Consider the following 18,345-nt stretch of genomic DNA (forward strand, 5'->3'; position numbering starts at 1 on the left):
GAACATAATGTCACTGTGGAAGTTGTTTGAAGGGGCCAGGTACTGTGGAGGTGTGTGTGAACACAGTCTCAAAAGATACAAGAGAATAAGAGACAACAGAGATAAGTTGGTGGAACTGGGTTTTATGACACTAGATGAACCACTGGAATGTTACCGGACTAAAGAATGGGAGGAACATACCTCAGCCTACTCACAGTGTAAGTTTAATCTTCATCCGTTAAACAAATAATGAACTAACAATTAATGAACCTCTCAACCTCTGAACTTCTGCTCCAACTTCAAATAGGTTACTGTGATTGATCAAATTATTGCACGATTTTGTGAAATTAGTCTTTGGACACGGTAGTGTCAAAACTCATTTCCGTATTATAAAATAACCATTATCTCATATCGCAGATGAAACATTGCTGAATCAGTATGAAGATGGGTTGATAAAACTTGAGGAGGTTGTTAATATTGATCCCAGAAACCCCGCTGAGAGGTACAGCTCAGACAGTGACAAAGACAGTCCTGTAGTCAATAAGAAGAAGAAATCTCCCAACAAAAAGAAGAAGTCCCAGAAAGGTAAACAAAAGAATGGAAGAGTTGAGACTAAAATGATAAAAGAAGAACAGCTGGATTGTGTGGAATGTGTAAGACAAGTTAATCAGCCTGAAGAAGCTGAAGCTCCTGAAGTAGAGGAACTAGAGATGTTCCTACACTCAGAACCTGAGTCTGTACCAGCATTACAAGATCTACTTGTCAACAAGAATCTAGCTTCTCACCTCGGAGAAGGTCCTGTAGATGTGTGTAAACTGATTGCAGAAAACCCTGAGTTTACACATGAAATATGTGAGGCTAACATAGACTCTCTTATGTCTGATGAGGAGTTCTATAAAATTACTTGTGAGACTTATCCTGGTGGCTGGGAGAAATTCCTGGAGGACATGTTAGTTACATTATATCTTCTTATTTAATTTGATTTAATAGCTTGAATCTTGATCATAATTTATATTTAGTTTTTGAACTTAATAATGTTATGGTATATTTAATGGGTACTACTTTACAGGGAGAATGAAGAGTCTTCAGATGAGGAGATAGATAGAATTGAGCTGCCCCCTGACCTCTATAATGAACTTATGTCAGACAAGAGTAATGATGTACCTGACGATGATGAGGAACAGTATAAGTTTGGTAGAATAAACAAGGACCAGGCAGATACTTGTCTTGATCGAGCACTTGAGTTGTATGATAACTATCACAACATGACTCAGGACGAGTTAGTTTTTAATTTTGGTACTTTGTTGTCTTACACATAAATATACATTTAATTGCTTCTCTTAACTACTGCATAATACATATTTCGTAATTGTAGTTGATTGCATGTTGCTAGTTCATTTTAAATACGACTAACATGTTAATTGTTTATTCCGCAGGTATAACAAAAAAGTGAAGGAAGTGCTCAAAGATATGGATAGAATTACTGTTCTAGATAATGTTGGCGACCATACCAAAGCGAGTACTAACAAAAGTATCATACCACAAAGAAAAGAATATATTGGAACAACACCTGAACATAATGAAAACTTACCCTCTTGTAGCAGTACCCACAACGATACTGAACGTAGTGACATGGTAACTCCAGATAAAAGAAGCAGTAGTTATCATAAGAGTATAAGAGACAATGTGAGAATTGATAACACATCTGGTGTAACAACAGAGTCTAATACCAGCTCCAGCTCTGTAACACAAACAAAGAAACTCCCCACCATACTTAGTAACAGAGAAGTGTACGAGAATATTGACAATATTCCCCGTCCTTCTTATTGGTTACCTGAGTCAGAACCTGACCCTGAGAAGAAAGAAGAAGAGATAGATGATTTTGAGTATCTAGGAATGTTGGATGATGGTTATCTACTGAGCTTGTTCGACGAAGATAAAGAATCAGAAGAGATTCCAAACATTACACAGACAAACATTAGTGTTCCTACAGAAACGACTGCTGAGAGAGATAATATTCAGGAAGACTTTTCCAAGACAGAACTTGAAGCAGCTGCAGGAAAAGCTTCTAAAAATATACGTAGTAACCCTCCTAGAGTTGCTAAAGAGGGGGTTACATACCGTGATGATAACGATAATCTGGAGGAGGTGTTACAGTCTGAATATTGTAAGTTACAATACGTAGAGTTTACTTATTGTTTACTATATGGTATTTTTTGTTTGGTAGCAACAACTGAAATTAAAGTTGATACTATCAGAATTATAATGATCTCTCAGAATTTTACTAAATCTTTGCTTAAATTAAATAGTAATGTTACTGTTTCTTTTACTGTAATAATTCAGTGGATTCTTTTATGAATGATGTTTTTAATGAAATTCTGTTTTTCAGTTTGTTGGCAGTGTAAAGATTATGTGAGGGGAGAATGTGAACTACATGGTCCTTTACTCCCCTGTTTAGAAGACATCACTCAACCGGGAACTAAGAAGACTGCAAACTTCCCAGCACCTAGTTGTATTGAAATCAAGGAATCTACAATTCCCAGGGCTGGAGATGGAGCTTTTGCGTCTCAGTTTATTGAACCAGGAAGTATATTGGGTAAGTCACGTGATTTGCTGGGATCAGCGTTTACTTCTTTTTTTGGTGTCCACTGTCCTTTCTCCAGACAGCAAGTCTATAAATGTTTTGTACCCTAAAGTGGGTTGTTCTGATTTATCTATTTTATCAGGTAACTACAAGGGAAAAGTCATATCAGAAAAGGAGTACAAGAAGTTAGAGTCTTCAGATAAAGAGAGTGGATATGCGTGGAGAGCTGTTAGTCAGGACGGAGATGTTATCTATCTAGATGGGGCTAGTCACAGGGCTAGCAACTGGTTACGGTTTCTTAACTGTGCTCGGGGTCAATGTGAAGAGAATGTCCTTGTTAGAAATATCCCAGGTAAAATTGGGTGCACATATGCGCCAGTTTTCTACGTTTTTACTTATCTATTTACATGAGTTGTGAATATTTCATACCCAAGTATGTTGGGCAGAATCTTTATAAACCTGCAACTGCCAACTTACCATCCACAGATTAAATAAGCTGTATTTTACTTAGGTGTATTCTGGTGATGAAATAACATTGGTTTAGTTAATGACTATTAGTATAAATAAATATTTGTATCGTTGTGCAATGCCTTCTATCATGGAATAATTATTCTAGGTGGAATACAGTATTATTCGTATAAACCAATTGGGTTGGGAGAGGAATTACTAGTTTTTTACGGAGAGGACTATTTCGAAGAGTTAGGGTATTCGTTGCAGACTGATATTGAAAATGGTGAGAACAATCTCTAACTTTATCCCTTAAAATGTAACAAGAATTGCGCCCGTTTTTTCGTTTTGGCGGACGCTAGATTTCCATTTCACATTTACTATACATTTAAGTATAAGCTCCAATCAGCTCACTTCAATCTTCATGATAATAATATTGATAAATTTTACCTGAGGACCCCAGGCTTTAATGTTGGTAAACAACAATAGAGATTAGGCGGAATGACAGGCTGAGCGCGGCCCAGTAATGATAAATTATGCATCAAGTACGGGAAACACTTGAAATTTAGTTCAATTGCCGTAGAACTTAACTTGTATCTGTAATTCAAAAAATTATCAGCAAAGGTAAACTATACTCGTGTACACATCAATACACTACGCGTGCCACGTACAAATTGGGCGTATTACCTAATAGTAATATTATACATTACATGCATCGATCATATACATTAAAACACAGTCGCGCCGCGCATTTATAGATCACAGGCTATCTATACATCACATCTCTGCAAGCAATCCTCGCGCGCGCGCGACTTTTTCGTTGCATGGTAACGGACGGAATGACATCATATAACGAACGAACACACGACATATTTAAACCCACCTATCTCGTTCTCCAAAATCCACGTTTTTCTGCAAAAACCTCCATTCGTAACCTTTCACTATTGCCTTTTTTCAAAAGAGTGAAAAGGAAAAAATTAAGTGAACACGAGACTATTTTTATTATATTGCTGGACAATTCCTCACTTTATTTCAGTAATCTTCCATTAATACAGGTCAACAATATCATTGCACTGCAACTGGTTGTCTTAAGCTGTTTAAGACACAACAAGAACTGGAGACACACACATGTGGGAAGACTCGAGGAGTATCAGGAAAAGAGAAAGTACATAAGTGTGCCACGTGTGGGAAGATGTTTGGTTGGAGGAGTGACTTAACAGCACACATCAGGACAGTACACGATAAGGTAGCGAGACTCAGCTGTCCCTACTGTAAATATAAAACTGATACTCAGCAGCACCTCACATATCACATGTTAACACATACGGGAGACAAACAGTACAAATGTACACAATGTGACTATACTGCTGTTCAGAAGCACCAACTCACTTCTCACATCTACAATAACCACACTAACAAGACATACAAGTGTCGGTACAAGCAGTGTGGCGTTAAGAAACCTTCTGAACAGGAACTATATGATCATATCAGCACAGAGCATCCACTACAACAATACAGATGTGATGTGTGTCCGATGTCTTATAACACAGCAGGACAACTTGAATACCACAAGAGAACACATGGTGATCGTGAGCTAGAATCACAACACGAGTGTAAGTACTGTGGAAAACTGTTTTTAGAATCAGGTACTCTGAAGAGACATGCTCTGACACACACTGGAGAGAAACCATACAAGTGTAGTGTATGTGGTAAGGGGTTCAATAGGAGCATTAATTTAACTAGACACATGATGACACACACAGGCGAGAAACCGTTCTCCTGTTCTTACTGTGATAGGAGGTTTAGGGTAGCTTCTAACAAAAACAGACATGAAATTACTTGCAAGAATAAACCTTGTTGAAGAAATTGTTATTGGTAGTTTTCTTATAGTTTGACGAATTACTTTATCCCTATTGTTTATTGGACTATATATTTTTCTTCTATTAAAAGTTATTTTATAATTCTTGATCGTATTTATATAACTTTAAACCAACATTTGATTAAGATTTAAATTTAAGTTATATTTATTATATCTCTGTTGTAAACTAACTGTTGTTTCCAACTAAATCTACTTTGTAATATTTAGAACATAATGTCACTGTGGAAGGTGTTTGAAGGGGCCAGGTACTGTGGAGGTGTGTGTGAACACAGTCTCAAAAGATACAAGAGAATAAGAGATAACAGAGATAAGTTGGTGGAACTGGGTTTTATGACACTAGATGAACCACTGGAATGTTACCGGACTAAAGAATGGGAGGAACATACCTCAGCCTACTCACAGTGTAAGTTTAATTTTCATCCGTTAGACAAATAATGAACTAACAATTAATGAACCTCTCAACCTCTGAACTTCTGCTCCAACTTCAAATAGGTTACTGTGATTGATCAAATTATTGCACGATTTTGTGAAATTAGTCTTTTAACACGGTTGTGTCAAAACTCATTTCCGTATATAATAATCATCATCTCACATCGCAGATGAAATATTGCTGAATCAGTATGAAGATGGGTTGATAAAACTTGAGGAGGTTGTTAATATTGATCCCAGAAACCCCGCTGAGAGGTACAGCTCAGACAGTGACAAAGACAGTCCTGTAGTCAATAAGAAGAAGAAATCTCCCAACAAAAAGAAGAAGTCCCAGAAAGGTAAACAAAAGAATGGAAGAGTTGAGACTAAAATGATAAAAGAAGAACAGCTGGATTGTGTGGAATGTGTAAGACAAGTTAATCAGCCTGAAGAAGTTGAAGCTCCTGAAGTAGAGGAACTAGAGATGTTCCTACACTCAGAACCTGAGTCGGTACCAGCATTACAAGATCTAATTGTCAACAAGAATCTAGCTTCTCACCTCGGAGAAGGTCCTGTAGATGTGTGTAAACTGATATCAGAAAACCCTGAGTTTACACATGAAATATGTGAGGCTAACATAGACTCTCTTATGTCTGATGAGGAGTTCTATAAAATTACTTGTGAGACTTATCCTGGTGGCTGGGAGAAATTCCTGGAGGACATGTTAGTTACATTATATCTTCTTATATAATTTGATTTAATAGCTTGAATCTTGATCATAATCGTGTTTTAGAACTTTTGCTCGTGTTTCTTTTTGCATAAATATTTGTCAGATTCTCAATGATGTTTTGTTTTTGAACTAAACAATTTTATGATATTATATATTTAATGGGTACTACTTTACAGGGAGAATGAAGAGTCTTCAGATGAGGAGATAGATAGAATTGAGCTGCCCCCTGACCTCTATAATGAACTTATGTCAGACAAGAGTAATGATGTACCTGACGATGATGAGGAACAGTATAAGTTTGGTAGAATAAACAAGGACCAGGCAGATACTTGTCTTGATCGAGCACTTGAGTTGTATGATAACTATCACAACATGACTCAGGACGAGTTAGTTTTTACTTTTGATACTTTGTTGTCTTACACATACAAATTCTATGGCTTCTCATAACCACTGCATAATATATATTTTGTAATTGTAGTTGATTGCATAGTGCTAGTGCATATTAAAGATTGCTAACATGTTGATTCTATATCCCGCAGGTATAACGAGAAAATGAAGGAGGTGCTCAAAGATATGGATAGAATTACTGTTCTAGATAATGATGGCGACCATACCAAAGCGAGTACTAACAAAAGTAACATACCACAAAGAAAAGAATATATTAGAACAACACCTGAACCGAATGACAACTTACCCTCTTGTAGCGGTACACACAACGATACTGAACGTAGTGACATGGTAACTCCAGATAAAAGAAGCAGCAGTTATCATAAGAGTATAAGAGACAATGTGAGAATTGATAACACATCTGGTGTAACAACAGAGTCTAATACCAGCTCCAGCTCTGTAACACAAACAAAGAAACTCCCCACCATACTCAGTAACAGAGAAGTGTACGAGAATATTGACAATATTCCCCGTCCTTCTTATTGGTTACCTGAGTCAGAACCTGACCCTGAGAAGAAAGAAGAAGAGATAGATGATTTTGAGTATCTAGGAATGTTGGATGATGGTTATCTACTGAGCTTGTTTGATGAAGATAAAGAATCAGAAGAGATGCCAAACACTGCACAGACACAAATTAGTGTTCCTACAGAAATGACTGCTGAGAGAGATAACATTCAGGAAGAATTGTCCAAGACAGAACTTGAAGCAGCTGCAGGAAAAGGGTCTAAAAATAGACGTAGTAATCCTCCTAGAGTTGCTAAAGAGGGGGTTACATACCGTGATGATAACGATAATCTGGAGGAGGTGTTACAGTCTGAATATTGTAAGTTACAATACGTAGAGTTTACTTATTGTTTACTATATGGTATTTTTTGTTTGGTAGCAACAACTGAAATTAAAGTTGATACTATCAGAATTATAATGATCCCTCAGAATTTTACTAAATCTTTGCTTAAATTAAATAGTAATGTTACTGTTTCTTTTACTGTAATAATTGGGTGGATACTTCTATAAATGATGTTTTCAATGGAATGCTTATGTTTCCAGTTTGTTGGCAGTGTAAAGATTATGTGAGGGGAGAATGTGAACTACATGGTCCTTTACTCCCCTGTTTAGAAGACATCACTCAACCGGGAACTAAGAAGACTGCAAACTTCCCAGTACCTAGTTGTATTGAAATCAAGGAATCTACAATTCCCAGGGCTGGAGATGGAGCTTTTGCGTCTCAGTTTATTGAACCAGGAAGTATATTGGGTAGGTCACGTGATGTGATGAGATCAGTTTTTACTCCTTTTTTTGGTGTCCACTGTCCTTTCTCCAGACAGCAAGTCTATAAATGTTTTGTACCCTAAAGTGGGTTGTTCTGATTTATCTATTTTATCAGGTAACTACAAGGGAAAAGTCATATCAGAAAAGGAGTACAAGAAGTTAGAGTCTTCAGATAAAGAGAGTGGATATGCGTGGCGTGCTGTTAGCCAGGACGGTGATGTTATATACCTAGATGGGGCTAGTCACAGGGCTAGCAACTGGTTACGGTATCTTAACTGTGCTCGGGGTCAATGTGAAGAGAACGTCCTTGTTAGAAATATCCCAGGTAAAATTGGGTGCACATATGCGCCAGTTTTCTACGTTTTTACTTATCTATTTACATGAGTTGTGAATATTTCATACCCAAGTATGTTGGGCAGAATCGTTATAAACCTGCAACTTACCATCCACAGATTAAATAAGCTGTATTTTACTTAGGTGTATTCTGGTGATGAAATAACATTGGTTTAGTTAATGACTATTAGTATAAATAAATATTTGTATCGTTGTGCAATGCCTTCTATCATGGAATAATTATTCTAGGTGGAATACAGTATTATTCGTATAAACCAATTGGGTTGGGAGAGGAATTACTAGTTTTCTACGGAGAGGACTATTTCGAAGAGTTAGGGTATTCGTTGCAGACTGATATTGAAAATGGTGAGAACAATCTCTAACTTTAGTAGTACGATTTATCCCTTAAAATGCAAAATTAAGTGAACCCGAGACTATCTTTATTATATTGCTGGACAATTCCTCACTTTATTTCAGTAATCTTCCATTAATACAGGTCAACAATATCATTGCACTGCAACTGGTTGTCTTAAGCTGTTTAAGACACAACAAGAACTGGAGACACACACATGTGGGAAGACTCGAGGAGTATCAGGAAAAGAGAAAGTACACAAGTGCGACAAGTGTGGGAAGATGTTTACTGAAAGAGGTACCTTAACTGCACACATCAGGAGAGTACACGATAAGGTAGCGAGACTCAGCTGTCCCTACTGTAAATATAGAACTGATACTCAGCAGCACCTCACACTTCACATGTTAACACACACGGGGGACAAACAGTACAAGTGTACACACTGTGACTATACTGCTGTTCAGAAGCAGCATCTTACTTCTCACATCTACAATAACCACACTAACAAGACATACAAGTGTCGGTACAAGCAGTGTGGTGTTAAGAAACCTTCTGAACAGGAACTATATGATCATATCAGCACAGAGCATCCACTACAACAATACAGATGTGATGTGTGTCCGATGTCTTATAACACAGCAGGACAACTTGGATACCACAGGCGAACACATGGTGATCGTGAGCTAGAATCACAACACGAGTGTAAGTACTGTGGAAAACTGTTTTTAAAATCTGGTGATCTGAAGAAACATGCTCTGACACACACTGGAGAGAAACCACACAAGTGTAGTGTGTGTGGTAAGGGGTTTACTGAGAAATGTACTTTAACTAGACACAAGAGGACACACACAGGCGAGAAACCGTTCTCCTGTTCTTACTGTGATAGGAGGTTTAGCGTAGCTTCTACCAAAAACAAACATGAAATTACTTGCAAGAATAAACCCTGTTGAAGATATTGTTATTGGCAGTTTTGTTTTAGTTTGACGAATTACTTTATAATTATTGAGCTATTTCTTCTTAGTTATAATTGTATAATTCTTGATCGTTTTTTAAATGAGCGATTTTGAAACTAATTGTCTGAAAACTTTGAACAAACATTTAACTGTAGAATAATCGTTTTATTGTCTCTTGACATCAAACTTGACTTCCCTTCCCTCATTCATTTTGGCTAAGGTCAAGTTGTTTTCACTTGGAATTCTTCAGTCATTTCTCTATTCTCCGTACGCTATAAACGGTCCGTGTCGGCTGTCCTGAATTTATTGTTAGTTTACGTGACGCGCAATGTGATTACGCTGATCAAATAGTAAAATTTGACCAGCAACCATGACATAAAAGCGCGGCTCAGTAAAAGTTTCATCTGCGCGTTCTTGATCTTCCTGCTTTTTCAAGGATGATGATTAATCACTCTACACTCGACTGTCACGTGACTTTTTCAACCCGTTCTCTGGCTAGTTCTGAACGGCTTTTCGAAACCCTAACCCTCTAATCTGATCCCAATCCTTAACAAAAAATTATACTGAAACCCTAACCCTAACGAGAAATTAGACTAACTTCCTTATACGGTCATATCACGTGATCGAAACACACTCCTGCGCGCAGTGTTGTGACCTCCCTTCGTCGTAATTAGCTCGCATTCAGATTGAACAATTTTGAAGTCAAATAAATGTTGTTTCTTTTAGATTTGAATAAACAATATGGATGTAGTCCGAAAGTAATTTGTTTACTAAATAACATTTTGAAATTATGAACAAAATTGGCGAAAATTTGCCGTAGATGTGACCAAAAAACTACGCGCAGAACTAAATATTTCTTCATAAACGCGTGAAAATTTTTGAGTTTAACATTGAATATTTTAGCTTGGTTATTGTAATACTTAATTTTAAAGTCTCTATCCGATAACTAAATATTTTATCTTTACGACAGTATAAATTTTGTTTGTATATTTGCTAAATTAAAAAAACAGTAGCAATAGAAACGTCGAAGGTCTTGCGCTTATTTCAGTCCCAAAATATACTCTAATCATAAACTTCATAAAACCCACTGAAAATGATGTCTACAGGCATATTAAGCCCTTACACCTTCCCAAATCATTTAGCAAGGATTCAGAGCCAGTTTTTAAAATTAGCTTTCGAATATCATTGTTAAGACATAAAACTATAAATAAATGAGTGCCTTTTTCTCTTTCGTCTCAATAGTTTCTCTTTCATTTTAACATTATACATTAGTAAAAGCAATCAGCGATCTTTATTCATCATTGAAGGAGTAGAATAATTGGTCCTCGTTAATGTTTAGTGTCTGATTACAGTTTCGGTCCGACCTCCACACCTGAAAAGATATTGGGGGTATTATCAGTTATGTAAATGGAAAAATTATATTTGCATCATAAAACTATGAAAACATTGAAACTAATGTTTTTGAAGGCTCGCCTATTCGTTTAAGCAATCAAATAGTCAGTGCATGCACAGTAAAGAACAGTTGAAGGCACCGGGAATGTTTCAAATATAACCTCTGTCTACTATCAAGTATCAGACCACACACTCCACTGTCCACTATGTACTATAATGTACAATGGCAATTAAAATGTGTTCCCGCCATTTTGCATTTTAAAATGCGCGCATCTTGCGCCGTGACCATGCATGGTCACAGCGCATGCTGGTGAACGAGTTATTGGGACAAAATTGGAACATTTTGGAACATTGGTTACATCGGTTGTAGACATGCAGTGATTCCCAAACTTGGTTTGAGTGGTCCTAGGACCAATCTAAACGCTTACCGGCCAGTTTTAAACCGTTCTGAGCACTTTTAGTTTTAGGAGAATATTAATTTTTGTTCATTTTCGTGCATTCCATGAACCTGGGTAATTTTCATGTTCATTGGAATTTAGAAGGTAAAATAACTCACATAACAGTGCTCCCGACAAGTTTCACGGATATAGTGATTGAGTTTCTAGTCACCTAGCCTCTTGGCCTGAAAGATTTCTTGTTCGGCAGGGTGACTGCTTGAACGTCAACTTCAACCTCTCCCACTGTGCACTGCATCGAATCGAGGTAGAGTTGTTAACTGAAATATTACATTCAGTCTAGCGACCTTTAAATCTGGGTCAAACTTAGTATTTCTGAAAGTTTCGCAAAATTTTATTGATTACAGAGGGTGTGTCACGCCACTCTCTCCTTAAGATCTTGCAGATGTTAGTACCATACCTGTTCATTATAATAGCCCTAGACTATTGCATGAGACAAGCCTTAAGCAAGCACCCTGAAATAGGATTTACCATTAAGCCTTAAAGGAGTAGGAGAGTCAAAGTGGAGAAGATATCGGTCACTGGTTTTGTGGATGACATTGCTCTGATAGCAGATACTGAAAAGGAGACAGAGACGCTGATGCAAGAGATAGAAAGGGTTGCTGCCACAGTGGGACTTAGAATGAATGAAGGGAAAAACTAAATTCATTACTCAGAACATCGAGAACCCTGATACCATCAAGTCTCTGGGTAACCATGCTGAAAGAAAGCCTGTCTCTGAAGAAGGAGAGACGATAAAAACGTGATACGATACGGTATGTTGAAATAAAGCCAGTCTCTGAAGAAGGAGAGATGATAAATACGTGATACGAAACGGTATGCGAAAGCTATGTAGTTGATCAGACTTAAAGTTACGTGTTCTTAAGAGGGTGAGAGGTTCTTTAGTAAGGCCGACTGATTAAATGAGGCTCTGAAATGAACAGGAATCTAGCAATAATAGCATGGAGAGTGGGGAAAATCAAAACGCGGAATAATAATCTAACTCTAAGTTAACGATAAACTGGTACAGAAATCAAAAGTCTAGGAGTAGGAAATAGCTGTGAACCAAACAAACAGAATAGCACCCGTGCATGATATATCAAAATATGTACCGTTCTAGGATGCCTCCGCAAACTTTTGCTCCTCTGTAAATGCACGTGTTAGTGCTGTAGCGAAAGCTATGTAGTTGATCAGACTTCAAGTTACGTGTTCTTATTAGGGTGAGAGGTTCTTTAGTAAGGCCGACTGATTAATTGAGGCTCTAAAATGAACGGGAATCTAGCAATAATAGCATGGAGAGTGGGAAAATCAAAAAGCGGAATAAATAATCTAACTCTAAGTTAACGATAAACTGGTACAGAAATCAAAAGTCCGAACACGGAGTCTAGGAGTAGGAAATAGCTGTGAACCTAACAAACAGAATGGCACCCGCGCATGATATATTAAAATATGTACCGTTCTAGGATGCCTCCGCAAACTTTTGCTCCTCTGTAAATGCACGTGTTAGTGCTGTAGCGAAAGCTATATAGTTGATCAGACTTAAAGTTACGTGTTCTTAAGAGGGTGAGAGGTTCTTTAGTAAGGCCGAATGATTAAATGAGGCTCTGAAATGAACAGGAATCTAGCAATAATAGCATGGAGAGTGGGGAAAATCAAAACGCGGAATAATAATCTAACTCTAAGTTAACGATAAACTGGTACACAAATCAAAAGTCCGAACACGGAGTCTAGGAGTAGGAAATAGCTGTGAACCAAACAAACAGAATGGCACCTGTGCATGATATGTTAAAATATGTACCGTTCTAGGATGCCTCCGCAAACTTTTGCTCCTCTGTAAATGCACGTGTTAGTGCTGTAGCGAAAGCTATGTAGTCGATCAGACTTCAAGTTACGTGTTCTTATTAGGGTGAGAGGTTCTTTAGTAAGGCCGACTGATTAAATGAGGCTCTAAAATGAACGGGAATCTAACAATAATAGCATGGAGAGTGGGGAAAATCAAAAAGCGGAATAAATAATCTAACTCTAAGTTAACGATAAACTGGTACAGAAATCAAAAGTCCGAACACGGAGTCTAGGAGTAGGAAATAGCTGTGAACCTAACAAACAGAATGGCACCCGTGCATGATATATTAAAATATGTACCGTTCTAGGATGCCTCCGCAAACTTTTGCTCCTCTGTAAATGCACGTGTTAGTGCTGTAGCGAAAGCTATGTAGTTGATCAGACTTAAAGTTACGTGTTCTTAAGAGGGTGAGAGGTTCTTTAGTAAGGCCGACTGATTAAATGAGGCTCTAAAATGAACGGGAATCTAGCATGGAGAGTGGGGAAAATCAAAACGCGGAATAAATAATCTAACTCTAAGTTAACGATAAACTGGTACACAAATCAAAAGTCCGAACACGGAGTCTAGGAGTAGGAAATAGCTGTGAACCAAACAAACAGAATGGCACCTGTGCATGATATGTTAAAATATGTACCGTTCTAGGATGCCTCCGCAAACTTTTGCTCCTCTGTAAATGCACGTGTTAGTGCTGTAGCGAAAGCTATGTAGTCGATCAGACTTCAAGTTACGTGTTCTTATTAGGGTGAGAGGTTCTTTAGTAAGGCCGACTGATTAAATGAGGCTCTAAAATGAACGGGAATCTAACAATAATAGCATGGAGAGTGGGGAAAATCAAAAAGCGGAATAAATAATCTAACTCTAAGTTAACGATAAACTGGTACAGAAATCAAAAGTCCGAACACGGAGTCTAGGAGTAGGAAATAGCTGTGAACCTAACAAACAGAATGGCACCCGTGCATGATATATTAAAATATGTACCGTTCTAGGATGCCTCCGCAAACTTTTGCTCCTCTGTAAATGCACGTGTTAGTGCTGTAGCGAAAGCTATGTAGTTGATCAGACTTAAAGTTACGTGTTCTTAAGAGGGTGAGAGGTTCTTTAGTAAGGCCGACTGATTAAATGAGGCTCTAAAATGAACGGGAATCTAGCATGGAGAGTGGGGAAAATCAAAACGCGGAATAAATAATCTAACTCTAAGTTAACGATAAACTGGTACACAAATCAAAAGTCCGAACACGGAGTCTAGGAGTAGGAAATAGCTGTGAACCAAACAAACAGAATGGCACCTGTGCATGATATGTTAAAATATGTACCGTTCTAGGATGCCTCCGCAAACTTTTGCTCCTCTGTAAATGCACGTGTTAGTGCTGTAGCGAAAGCTATGTAGTCGATCAGACTTCAAGTTACGTGTTCTTATTAGGGTGAGAGGTTCTTTAGTAAGGCCGACTGATTAAATGAGGGGGAAGTTGGTCGTTTACCACCTGACAGTCTATGCAACGTCTATGCAACGTCCGTGCAACAACAAAAGAACCGTCTATGCAACGTCTATGCAACGTCCCTGCACAATGAACACTCTATGCACACTCCCTGCACGGTCAGTCTATGCAACGTCTATGCAACGTCTATGCAACGTCTATGCAACGTCCCTGCACAGTACCATATGAACACCGGCTACTAGCCGGCTACTAACCGGCTAGTAGCCACTTTTGTAATAACAGCTCCTCAACTTCACATTAACAACCGGCTACTAACCGGCACTTGAAAAGTGGTCACTAGCCGGCTACTAACCGGCTACTAGCCGGCTAGTGACCACAAAGTGGCTACTAACCGGCTACTAAGCGGTCACTAGCCGGCTATTAGCCGAGCTCTAAAGCAGACCTACTAGTAGCCGGTTCCAAACCGGCTACTAGCCGGCACTTAGAAAGTGGTCACTAGCCGGCTACTAACCGGCTACTAACCGGCTAGTAACCACCAAGTGGCTACTAACCGGCTACTAACCGGTCACTAGCCGGCTACTAACCGGCTACTAACCGGCTAGTAACCACCAAGTGGCTACTAACCGGTCACTAGCCGGCTCTAAAGCGGACCTTCTAGTTCCAAACCGGCTACTAGCCGACACTTGAAAAGCGGTCACTAGCCGGCTGGTGGGTACTAGCTGGTTAGTAGCCGGCTAGTGACCACTTTTCAAGTGCCGGTTAGTAGCCGGTTGTTAATGTGAAGTTGAGGAGCTGTTATTACAAAAGTGGCTACTAGCCGGCTAGTAGCCGGCTAGTAGCCGGTGTTCATATGGTACTGTGCAGGGACGTTGCATAGACGTTGCATAGACGTTGCATAGACTGACCGTGCAGGGAGTGTGCATAGAGTGTTCATTGTGCAGGGACGTTGCATAGACGTTGCATAGACGGTTCTTTTGTTGTTGCACGGACGTTGCATAGACTGTCAGGTGGTAAACGACCAAGTTGCCAAATGAGGCTCTAAAATGAACGGGAATCTAGCATGAAGACTGGGGAAAATCAAAAAGCGGAATAAATAATCTAACTCTAAGTTCTCCACTACCTGAATATTGATCGGGAACAGGTTAGCCGCGTATGTGGAAAGAGTGAGTTAGATTATAGGTAACAACGGGTAGTCTCAAGCTACCCGTCTTTGCACCGTAACTTAGCCATCTGATCTAGAAGAGGAAGGGAGGTTATCATCTACACATACTGTATTAGGAAGTTAATCGTGTCCTAGCTACAGATCATACCTTATTAAGAAGTTTATCATATCCTGAAAAAAATACCTTATTAGGAAGTTTATCGTGTCCTAGAAACAGGCCATATAACAGAATTATCACTTTCTCCTCCTCCCAATCCACAGTATTCCGGAGTTTCTGCAACGTCACTAAAACTGCAAAACATTGTAAGTTCATATGTAGATTCTATAAAAGGTTTGAATTAAAGCAGAGAGGTTAATAAGCACTTATCATATTTAGATTATAGTTCAGTCAGTTTTTTTTCGAGACGCCTCCATGAACCACCACGGGGCGACCTGCCCAGTAGTAAGAGCTGCCCAGTAGTAAGAGCTGCAGGAAATCACAAAAGCAATGAGGACTGTTGAAATTAAATGACTTTTGTCATTTATGGGTGCTTGTATAATAATTTTACCGCAAGATTTTGATAATCTTTGTAATAAACTAGTGCAATGATTGGACAAGTCACAATCAACAATGATAAAAGTGTTTTATATAAAATAACCTAAAGCGAGAATGTCGTTAGTTAACTATAAAATACAGTACCAAGCGATGTATTAAAGTAACACAATTATACTCGTTCTAATTGATATTAGCTTACTTTGATTCAACGAAAACCTACCTTTTATCTGCTTTCGTGAAATTCAAAAGTGATGTTAAAGTAACACGAGCCCTTTAAAGCTTGCAGGGGTTCCTCCTATTATCGTTGATCAATTATGTACCAAGTACACTATGTAATACAGCAAAGTCGTCAGTCGATAACTGCTGTTAAAGCCATGAAAGTTCAAAGCGAGTGCAGAAACAAGAAATGGCGCGAAATCATAATGTTCAAGCCACACGTACAACGTATGATCTGCATTATGCTCCTTCATCAACTAATTCTAGTTTTAAACGATTTTGACACGCTAAAATGCGCGCGTGGATTTGCGCGGCGCGTAGAAAAATTTTAAAGCTGTCGGATAGAGGTTAATAAATTTTTTTACTGTCAACACAGCCCAAGTTATTCATGTTTTAATATCAAAAAATGTCCAATTTTTTTGTATTATTTTTAACTAATTTCCTTTTCAAATCGCTGCCACATCAAAATTATTTAACGAAAGTACATTAAATTTTCACAGAAAGCAAGCATAATCGTTTTAGAACTAAATTAAAAAAGAATTTAATATAAAAATGTTAAAACTTTAAAATTATCGATGGAATAAATTGCCAACGTCCAAATATGTGTAAAATACGACGAAGGGAGGTCACAACACTGCGCGCAGGAGTGAAACAGTTTTTCGCCAATATCTCGTCAGGAGAGCATTTTAACCCTATGTCATGGGGGGTGATTCGGAATCAGCGTCCGAAAATACATCGATTGAAGTTGGTTACAACCGTCGGGGCCCTTTTAGAACAAGTTCTCGAAGATCGACTGTAGAGTGATTTAGCACGCTCGCTTTTTCAACGCGTGAATTTATAGGTTTATACTTTATAACCGATAACCTACCGTGTCGTTACCGGGTCTTACTACTCACTACTGGACAGATATATTCACGTTTATCACTCTTGAAAGGGAAACGAATAATAGATTCTGAAATTAACCCGGTATGGTGAGCAAATTTGTATTCATATAATATATATATATATATACGCGAGTTTAGAGAAGCGGGCCATCAGACTACGCTGCACCAAGGTAATTCTGAGCGTTGGCACTGGGCAATGACTATTTGTAAACTTCTTTTTTAAAAAAAAGAGAGGCTGGGTGTGGCCTGGTTATGGTTAAGGTTGGCCCACGAGAGGATAGCATATGGATGCTTTGCTTACCTCTGGGGTATGGCATTGACCATTGTCAATTGTTAATGGTCTGGCCCGGCGCGCGCTACTTCGTAGCACTTGCCATATTTCGAGAAGAAAGCGGCGCGCGCTATTTCGAAGAAATTTAGACGAGTAACATCCGTCAAGGTATGGCAGTCCTGTGGGAGGATGCCGGTGGAATCAAAATGTGTAATCAAGGATGATGGTAAGTGTTGTGGGGTGTGTCTAAGATGAACTCTTAAATGGTGGTTGAGTGTGGAAGAGACCCTGCGGTTTCTTGGCGTTCGCGACTATACCCGTTTGCGATGCCACTGTGTGGACGTAGCTGTGATAAATCTTACATCCTCTTAAAGTACATGCTCTAACTCGGACATCGCAAGCTTAATCAGTTCTGGGGACTGTTCCTGGGTAGAGTTATGAAGGTTTAAAGCTTTCGTGCCGCGCAATCGCCCCAAAATGGCTAAAAATTTGCACCGTCGAAGAATAACTTTGCGCAGGGAATGCGCAAGGTCTACAATATGGTAGTTAATATTGATTTTCGACCTCCAGCAGGATAGCCTAGTTCGCTAAGCAGGCGATTGGCTGTGGTAGCTGAGGGTTCAAATCCCTGTCTAGACTTTAATTTTGTTTTAACTGAAACAAGTTTTCAACAAAAACTTTCTAGTGTTTGGTTAATATTGATTAGTTAATTATATTAAAAGTTATACTCTAGGATGAAATTCATAATTAGAAATGGCAAAGCAGCTATAACTATAAGTATAATACGCAGA

At 38.6% G+C, this 18,345-nt stretch overlaps 1 protein-coding gene and 1 long non-coding RNA gene across 3 annotated transcripts; one reads left to right on the plus strand and one right to left on the minus strand.

Annotated features, from left to right (window-relative positions):
* LOC134824824 (uncharacterized) lies at positions 1-9,378 on the plus strand. The gene is made up of 16 exons (XM_063836800.1): positions 1-197; positions 397-928; positions 1,049-1,258; positions 1,416-2,146; positions 2,369-2,575; positions 2,706-2,915; positions 3,180-3,296; positions 4,066-4,868; positions 5,097-5,292; positions 5,489-6,020; positions 6,204-6,413; positions 6,567-7,297; positions 7,522-7,728; positions 7,859-8,068; positions 8,326-8,442; positions 8,573-9,378. Exons 1-16 carry the CDS (start codon positions 8-10, stop codon positions 9,376-9,378), a joined length of 6,009 nt encoding a protein of 2,002 aa, XP_063692870.1. The 5' UTR covers positions 1-7.
* A 781-nt stretch (positions 9,379-10,159) lies between these two features.
* On the minus strand, positions 10,160-16,750 carry LOC134825218 (uncharacterized). 2 transcript variants are annotated; one of them, XR_010161508.1, is made up of 5 exons: positions 16,404-16,750; positions 15,833-15,939; positions 15,607-15,721; positions 11,330-11,488; positions 10,160-10,753 (listed from the first exon to the last, which is right to left on the minus strand). It is a non-coding gene; the product is annotated as an uncharacterized LOC134825218 (long non-coding RNA). The 2 variants fall into 2 exon arrangements; XR_010161509.1 differs by lacking the exon at positions 15,607-15,721.
* Between the last annotated feature and the right edge of the window lie 1,595 nt (positions 16,751-18,345).

This window comes from Bolinopsis microptera, chromosome 13, assembly GCF_026151205.1.
Source record: "Bolinopsis microptera isolate Bmic1 chromosome 13, MBARI_Bmic_1.0, whole genome shotgun sequence".
NCBI lineage: Eukaryota > Metazoa > Ctenophora > Tentaculata > Lobata > Bolinopsidae > Bolinopsis > Bolinopsis microptera.